This window comes from Limulus polyphemus, unplaced genomic scaffold (assembly GCF_000517525.1).
Source record: "Limulus polyphemus unplaced genomic scaffold, Limulus_polyphemus-2.1.2 Scaffold2618, whole genome shotgun sequence".
NCBI classification, from domain to species: domain Eukaryota; kingdom Metazoa; phylum Arthropoda; class Merostomata; order Xiphosura; family Limulidae; genus Limulus; species Limulus polyphemus.
In genome coordinates this window covers 15906-24494 of record NW_013668228.1, presented here as the reverse complement: position 1 = coordinate 24494, position 8589 = coordinate 15906, and the positions used below count along the sequence as shown (strand labels likewise).

General features: G+C 34.8%; 1 protein-coding gene across 1 annotated transcript in view; it reads right to left on the bottom strand.

Annotated features, from left to right (window-relative positions):
• Positions 1–8589, bottom strand: part of LOC106467447 (legumain-like) — a 42997-nt gene that overhangs the window by 19477 nt on the left and 14931 nt on the right. Inside the window, exons 3-6 of the mRNA XM_013927795.2 lie at positions 6387–6540; positions 3912–3997; positions 3410–3482; positions 1573–1638 (exon numbers count right to left, since the gene is read on the bottom strand). Coding sequence (XP_013783249.1) covers positions 1573–1638; positions 3410–3482; positions 3912–3997; positions 6387–6540 — 379 coding nt within the window. The remainder of the gene's footprint in view (positions 1–1572; positions 1639–3409; positions 3483–3911; positions 3998–6386; positions 6541–8589) is intronic.

The window sequence follows — 8589 nt, the reverse complement described above, 5'->3', positions numbered from 1 at the left end:
TACGAAGTTATTACGTAATTAGACATAAAGAATATACATGAAAAACAAGAAATAAAATAATTAACCAATCTTCTTTTTCTTGCTGTCGTTTGTCAAAAGAGAGTTAACCCTAATTTTTTATACTAATGATAGTTATGCACTTAATAATTATTATTTAGTTAAATAATTGATCAAAGAATATAGACTAATAACATGTAAAAAACAGGCAAATTCCCTTACCTCTCAAAATTTTTCTGGCTTTCTATCTATATGACAAGTCGTTACAAATTCATCTAAGCTAGTTGTTAACTTTCTCACAGGAGCAATGTTGGTACTCTGAGTGAAACTGACATTTAACCATTCAGAACATAACGTTATACATCCTTTGATAGACTTTCTATTAGTTATAAGTAATATATAATGAAATGTAAGAGAGAACTTTCAACAAATTGTGAAAGAGAGGATGTGACAGGTGGATGTGGCAGGAGGGGTCTGATTTTCTATTTGATAGCTCTATAACCAAACTAAATTAAAGGATATAAAAATTATGGTTTGTTTGAGCAATAACGATTTTATAGAGAGTATTTTACATTTAATTTCATACTTTTTGGAGGGGTGGTGGATAAAATAGGGATGAAGACATGCTAAGACAAAATGTGTCAAGTGGGTCACACTAGTGGAAATTCAGGATTTTTTTTTAAATATTGCCTTGTAGAATTAAGAACTTACAACTAATATACTATTAAAATATGGATTATTAGCTGCTATTTTATGCTATTCTAATTGGTATAACATAAACAAAAAGTAGTTTAATAAAATTTTGAATGCAAGACACTAAAACCTTGTCATGCACAGTAAAGGATACCTGTGGTGATAGGGTTAAAATGTACAAGAGATAAAGAGCATGCCCTTACCGTATGGTTAATTCTTTTATAATTTCATAATAATTTTAAAAGACTTTTTAAGAAATATTAATTAATGTTACATGTTAAATTTAGGAGAGTATTTACTCTTTACAAAGAAAGGACTTAAACTTCACCAGACTAAGAGCCTGTGCTTGAGAGAGAGCAAAAGAAAGCTAACTAAGAGATCAAATTATTATTCACCAAATTTTATAACACTATATTCTCAGGACACATGCCCCTTACATTAATATTGGCCAATCCAACCTCAAAACATCACCTGAACTACCACTGAAAGACACTGCTGTCACGTTTTTGCAGTATTACAGCAAATCAGCCATGAGCAGAACAAGTGTTATCTTCTCAGGAATGACAAAGGAACAAAGGCAACTAGAATGCAATGCACATAATTGCCTTTTTGACCATGTATTATGTAAAATCTGCATATGTACAAAATAAATAATATAACAAGATAAAAATGCTTGGTACACTTATTTACTACAATATAAATGAACGGAGCAGTGTACTTTTATATACTGAAATTATTTGGTTTTCACAAATTTAAAATATTTTTCAGTGAAGTTGTCCAAATGATAGATGCTCACTAATTTACTTAAAATAGTTATTTTCTTTGATAAAAGAAATGAAGTATTATACTAAATTAGTTTTAAGAAGTATAAACATTACTTACCTTTTCATACATCTTTCTGTTTTGCATGTTCTTTATGGCTTTATTTAAATCAGTAGCCTTCAAAACCTACATAAAAAAGTAGCACATGAAATAAAAAAAATCTTAAAACTGTTAGCATTAGATAGAAATGTGCTTCAAGAGTGAGCAAAATCTAATTTTCGACAATACCTTATTACTTCCAAGTTTACTGAATATTAGTAGGATATAGCAAAATATTTCACAATAAGCAACAAAGTGATTTTAGAAAAGCATTCAGTACTTTGATTTATCATTTACTAAAATTGTAATATTTTGACACCAAAATCCAAACATGAGTCAACATAAGTCCTCACACATGTATTATAGGTATCTCTGTTTTCTTACTCATTTATACTCTTGTTCCCTCCACCTGTGTTGTGGGTCACAGTGGTGGAACTTGCAGATTAATATGGTTCTTCCTCTTAAGCTGTCTCTAGATGATTTTCTTATTCCAAGAATGTTACTGCACTGGGGAGCAGTTCCTGTCAGATTGGTTTTGAGTGAGATGGTTTATATTACATAGACATCATTACCATACCGATTGTCCAGATGTCAGGTTCCTGGATCAGTGAAACAATTTATCACATAGCTATCATGTGTCCTGTTCACAGATTGGGGGGTACGAGATTCCCTTTGGTCTACTGAACTTGAGGTGAAAACTGTATGATCCTCTTTCCTATCACTACCAGATGGCTGGGTTTTGGATCGTAGTTGACTTACCAATGTTATGATCCTCTTTCCTACTCCAACATGGATGTCAATTCCTGGTGGCTGGGTTTTGGATGCAGTTGACTTGCTGTGTATGGTCCGTCGTACCCTAGTCATTCTACATCTAGAAGCACATCCTTTTCCTCTCTCCTATATTGATGTACTCTATGGGATTGAGATTCCAATATTGTGTGGTTCAGATCCCTATCCATCCATTGTTCTCTCTCTCTGTTTTGGATGTGCTCTCCCAATTTCCACCCATGTCCACGACACCTCTTTCCACACTTGGCAAAGAGTATACCTGGTACAAAAGTGGTGCGATCTCCCACGTATTATCCTCTACTGAAAGGATCTACTCTTTGAGGGTTTCCTTCAGGTGCTTTTGGTACAGATGTGGTGCAGTCTCCCACATCTTATCCTCTACTAGAAGGATCTACTCTTTTAGGGTTTCCTTCAGATGCTTTTGAAAGATGCTTCTTTCTTTTTCTTGCAACAGTCCCTCCATTTATTCAATGTGGGATTCTAGCTATTTATGTGAGAAGAGGTAATATACCGTATCGGAAGTTATCATTTTCATATATTGAAAATGCATTTCTGCCAAAACTCGAAGTGATAGTTCAGTAGAATCAAATAGAGCAAGTCACATGCTTCAGGAAAGTGTGTTGCACTCCTTTTGGTGGAGGGTTGTGGCATGATGATTTGCATGGGAGACACAGTTGAACCACAATGACCTTAGGTATGTAGGCACTCAAGGTTTGTGGCATGTGAAAAAATTTTTGCATATAGAGGGCAGCACTGGACGAGAACAGCTACTTATGTGAAAGGAGGTAAATACCTATCACAAATGCATTTTCTGTATTGGAAAATTATCTTTTATTATGTCACTTCCATCATGCCTCTTACAAAAAGAAGTATAATGATGCTGCTCAGAAAAGTAAATTAAATGCATTAACTTCATATAATATATTTAAAAAAAGTCAATTAAATGCAATAACTAAGTCATTTTTGGTTGGTGCTAAGTGAAAGCCAGGGAACTGACAGGATTAAGTAACTAGTAAAATTAAGGACGTGCTAATAACTAAAATTATTAAAGTAAAAACACGTAGCTTACATCACTGGGGAAAGCAATTATTCCAGGTGCTCCATGGTCAGCAAAATTCACAAATACATGATCATTCGGCCCACTAGTAAAAGAAAGTATATTTTAATACTTAACAATTAGTAAACATAATCTGATTTTAATCAACTGTGTATTTTATAATTGACAGGAAATTTAATGGAGTGTTAAGTATTGTCCTGATCAAGTAAAGTCAGTTGAATTTTACAAGTGCAAAAAATCGCCAATTATGTTTTAAAACAATTTCAAAATAAATCTAATATTCCTATATACAGGGTAAATGGAAATATATATGTTATTGATAATCAAAGGTGATGATGTATAAAAGTTTCTTCAAATTTATATCTAAAATGGATAAAAATTTGCTAAATATATTTTTAGATGAACAAATAAAAAGAATTGTTTACACTTCATAGATAAAAATTTTTTATGGAAACAGATATTCAAGTAATAACAGAATATCAATACATAGTAAAATTCACTTAATAATACCAACCTCTTCAGAACTTTTCCACTGCCAATACCTTTCATTGCTTCTTCATTTCCTTGAAGAACATTCAAAAAATTCTGTGGCGTAACATCCTACAAAAAATTTAGGAGACTGATCAAGCTACAGTTAAATAGTGGGGAAGTGAAGAATCATAACACAAAATAGTTTTCCAAGCATATGAATAAACTTTTACACAATACCTTTTGTAAGATGAAAAATCTAATCAGTTTTATTTATTGTAAAAAAAAGCATGACTATCTTTTAGGTACAATCACCCAATTACCAATTATAGTACACACCAGGGTTTGCTTTGGGTACTGGTGGTACTCTGCATCCAGTACCGGTACTGGTTTATAGTATATCATATGTTGAGAATAATATCTGATATTTCAGCTTCACTTTTCATAGAAATATAAATGTTTTATGTAGTAGTTTTGAGTTCATACTTCAATCGATGAGCGAATCTCATTGTGAAAATTAGCAATAGCATGAAATATGGGAAACTGGTGACTCCCATGTTCTGGAAGAGAACATGAATGTGCCTACGTGACTGATTGCACATTACAAAAGAGCATGTCAGGTCAAACTGTGCATGTCACAACATTTTAGTGAGTTATATTCAAAATTAAATTAAACTACTTAATTATCATGGTATATGAACAAACTTGACATCAAACCATAGATAATAAACCAAAGTTCTTAATTGTATAAGGAAATATTTCAAAACAACCTCAAATTCCCATAGTGTGAGAATTTGGATATTTGTTCTTCAGCCATCTCCTCTTCTGGATTTTTTTGTCCACCCCCTAGAAAACTACAAAACGTAATATAAAATATTCTCTATAATTTCGTCATCAATATTCTGAAGCTATATGTTCAATATGAATATATTTGGACAGAATTGAAATAATGGATGCAAATTCTTTATTGCTTCTGACTCTTGAATTTGTACTACCAATTTTAGTTCTCTTGCAAAGAATTGGTGCATAATTAGTCTTAGATCGAGTCGCGAGAAGATGGGCTTGATATCGCAGTGTTTCATCACTGTTATAGATAGATTCTTAGATCTTTGGTCATTGGTTTAGTAGTGGGTATAGCACAAAACAAATATTAAAGCACATTCTGCGTATAGGCTGATCAAAAATATCCCACCATGCTATATTTATTTTCTGCTTGTAAAACTCAGAGATTCAATTACAAATACTTTGAAATTTGCTACAGTTTACAGTCAAAATGTTGGATTATAACCTAGTGTAACTTGTTTTTTCCTTAAAATGTAAGAAAATACTATTGTGATGCATTATACATACACAAAATGCAGTACACATAGCTACTTTTCTGTACGTACTTTTGTTTTATCATTACATTGTTAAATCTCTTATTTATATCCATTAGTTTCAGGCATCTTACTTTCTCAATTAGGTGAAAGGTATTTGTTTATACCTTAATACTAATGCATTATACATACACAACATACAGTACACATTATCTACATAGCTACTTTTCTGTATGTACTTTTGTTTTATCATTATGTTCTTAAATCTCTTATTTATATCCATTAGTTTCAGGTGTCTTACTTTCTCAATTAGGTGAAAGGTATTTGTTTTTACTTTAATACTAATCTCCATCTTATGCTTTAAAAGTTCAGATTTATTGCTTGCAGAAGCTGAGATGTTAAAGAAAACATCCATTTCTAAATTATGAATATGAAAGGAAGTATAATAATAAAAATATTCAATAATAACAATACAAAGTATGGAAAGTGCATGGAATGTGTATATTTTTTTGTTTGTAATTTAGTATCCCAATAAAAGTTAGTACTTTTCTACACTGAAAATGTATTTCAAATAGATACTTACCTTCACTCCCAAAATAGCTTTTCTCAATCTGTGCTGCCCTCTATTGATGCAAATTTAGTGTTTGCCAATTGCCTTTCACTTCCCACTTCTATATTCTACATGCATGTGATCATGAAGCAGCTCCCCACCAATAAGAGCATGATATAGCCCCTATCATAACCAGCTCTCTCTTCACATTTGCACTCATTATTCATTTCAAGATTGGTCAGAAGACTTACACCATATCACCGGAAGTGAGGAGGCTCGTGGGAAATGTGAGAAAAGGTAAGTATCAATCGAAAACCCATTTTCAGTGTAGGAAATTGTTAGAATCCCACACTGAACTGGCAGAGGGCCAGTGAAAAAATTATCCCCCTTTAGGAAGCATTCAAAGACAGACCAGGAGGTGTGGAACCAAAAGAGAAAACATTACACCTCAATGGGAGATCACATCACATCTGATCCAGGTATACTTTCTGTTCTTTTCTGAGTGTGTCATGAACAATAATGGCAGAAAAACATGAAGGAATCCCACAAAATGTATGATCAATTAATGGGACCCCCATGGTAGTTTGACCTCACCCAACAACAGGTGGTATCTGGGATGGTACATCAGATCTGTGGTAGGTAAAGGATCACCTACCTTTTCACCTTGAAACAGATGAGCATCCATACCAAAATCTGTCTCCACCTGTTCACATTTCAAATGCAACCAGCACCAGATGTGCTGGGAACCAACATCCAGTGGACTGTAGGAAGGTGGAAAGCCCTGGCAGGATGACATCTCTGGTACAAACCTAGTGGCAATGGGTATTGTACTTTCACTTTGTAGTAGGAGGTAGATATCCAGCCTTGCACAAGTGGGAAAATGTGCTGAGTCGAGCTACAATCAACCCCAGATCTGCCAGGAACCGACTTCCAGCAGATGGTAGGAAGAGGGACCACAAACCTGGAGTGCATCTCCAGTCCAAAACCTGGAAGCAGCAAGTATTTGTTATCCAGTCCAAAACCTAGCAGCAGCGAGTATTTGTTATCCAGTCCACAGTAACAGGAAGGATACCAGCCAGCACACATGTTATTTATTTAGCTGGACCACCTCCAACCAACACCAGACCCACCAAGAATGGGCATCCAAAGGATGGTAGGTAGGAGGAACATCTTATCCTGAGGAGCAAACTGCAATTATAGATATATATAGTTATGACATGGAGGAGTGTTTCAACCAAAACATAGTAGCATCTGGAATTTTACATCAGGTCCATGGTAGGAAGGACATCAAACCATCAACAGATGATTTTAATCATGACCGGGCCAACTCTGACCAATACCAGACCCACCAGGAATGTACCTCTGGAAGATGGTAGGAAGGAGGTATGCCACGGAAGGAAAAAGCAATCAGTCAGATATACAGACAGTAATATGGCATAATACTACAACCAAAATCTGGTGGCATCTGGAACTGAACATCAAGTTTGCAGTAGAAAGTGCTATACACCACTGACACCTGCAGAAAGTCACTGCCCTACTCTCAAATGAGTGGTATGATTCATCACTCAGGAGGACAGGCCTCCATGGTCCACTACCCAAGCATCTAGGAACTGATAAGTGGTAAGGAATCCCATACTCCACTAAAAGAAAGGAGGGAAAAACACGTTGGAGAGCTTGGAGACTTCATCACTGGAGACAGTGCAACAGGTGACTACGATACTCTATTTTGAAAAGCACAGCTACCACATCAATAGAGACATTCAACCAAAACCTGGCAGCACCTGTAATTGTACATCAGGTACATGGTAGGAAGAATCTCAACGCCATGGAGCATCAGAGATGGGCAGCAATCTCTGTCTGCTTTACTCATGTTAGTCCATGAATGTACGGTCTGGGATGAACATATTTATGAAGCAAAAAAACTACAAGAAAAAAAATACTAGCAGTCCTACAGAACATCCCATCACTATGGTGTGCATGACTCAATCCTGTGACATAATTGTTTAGACACAGATGATAATAAAGTGTAGACACACAAACAACACCTGGCAGCATCTGGAATTACACATCAGGTTCACAGTAGGAAGGGTTACAACGTACTTGATTACGAGCATGGACACAGGATGGACAGTGCAGATTTTAAACAAAAAGAAAAAAAACACCTAGTCAGGCACCACTTGCCAAAGAGTGGGATCCACAATACACTAGCCAAAAAGGCTCCTGAAAAAGTACGAAAAGTTGGAAAAAGCGACCTTTCACAATTCCAAATTGCAAAAATTTAAATAAATAGTAAAGAAAAACTAAAATATGTAGTATAAAAAAACATGTAGACAAATCCACGAGCAAAAAAACAGCACGTCTGTACAGTACTATTGCCAACAGAGAAGTGATTAATGAGTACAAATGTGAACAAGGCTCTGGTTATGATAAGGGTTGTGTCACGCTCCTATTGGTGGAGGGCTGCTGCATGATAATTTGCATGTGGATATGCATAAGTGGGAGGTGGAAGGATAGTGGAAAGCATTGATACCCCCCCCCCCCTGATAGAGGACAGTACTAACTGAGAAAAGCTATTTTGTGAGATGAGGTAATATATCGTATGGGAATGTACAACACTACTTTAAAGATCAGTTTGCTCCATGCTTGTCAATATTGATAATTTGAGTTCCTAATTTGTAAGAAACTATTGACTTAGTATTTTGACATTACAAATATCTAATTTGAACAAGTACTGCATTCAACATACCACATGATACACAAAAATCAATGTTTAGCTGTGTTTTTTCTTTATTTACTTTTAAATTAAGAATTTGACTAAGGTATAATACTAAAATTTGAATTATAATCTACAGTTTGAT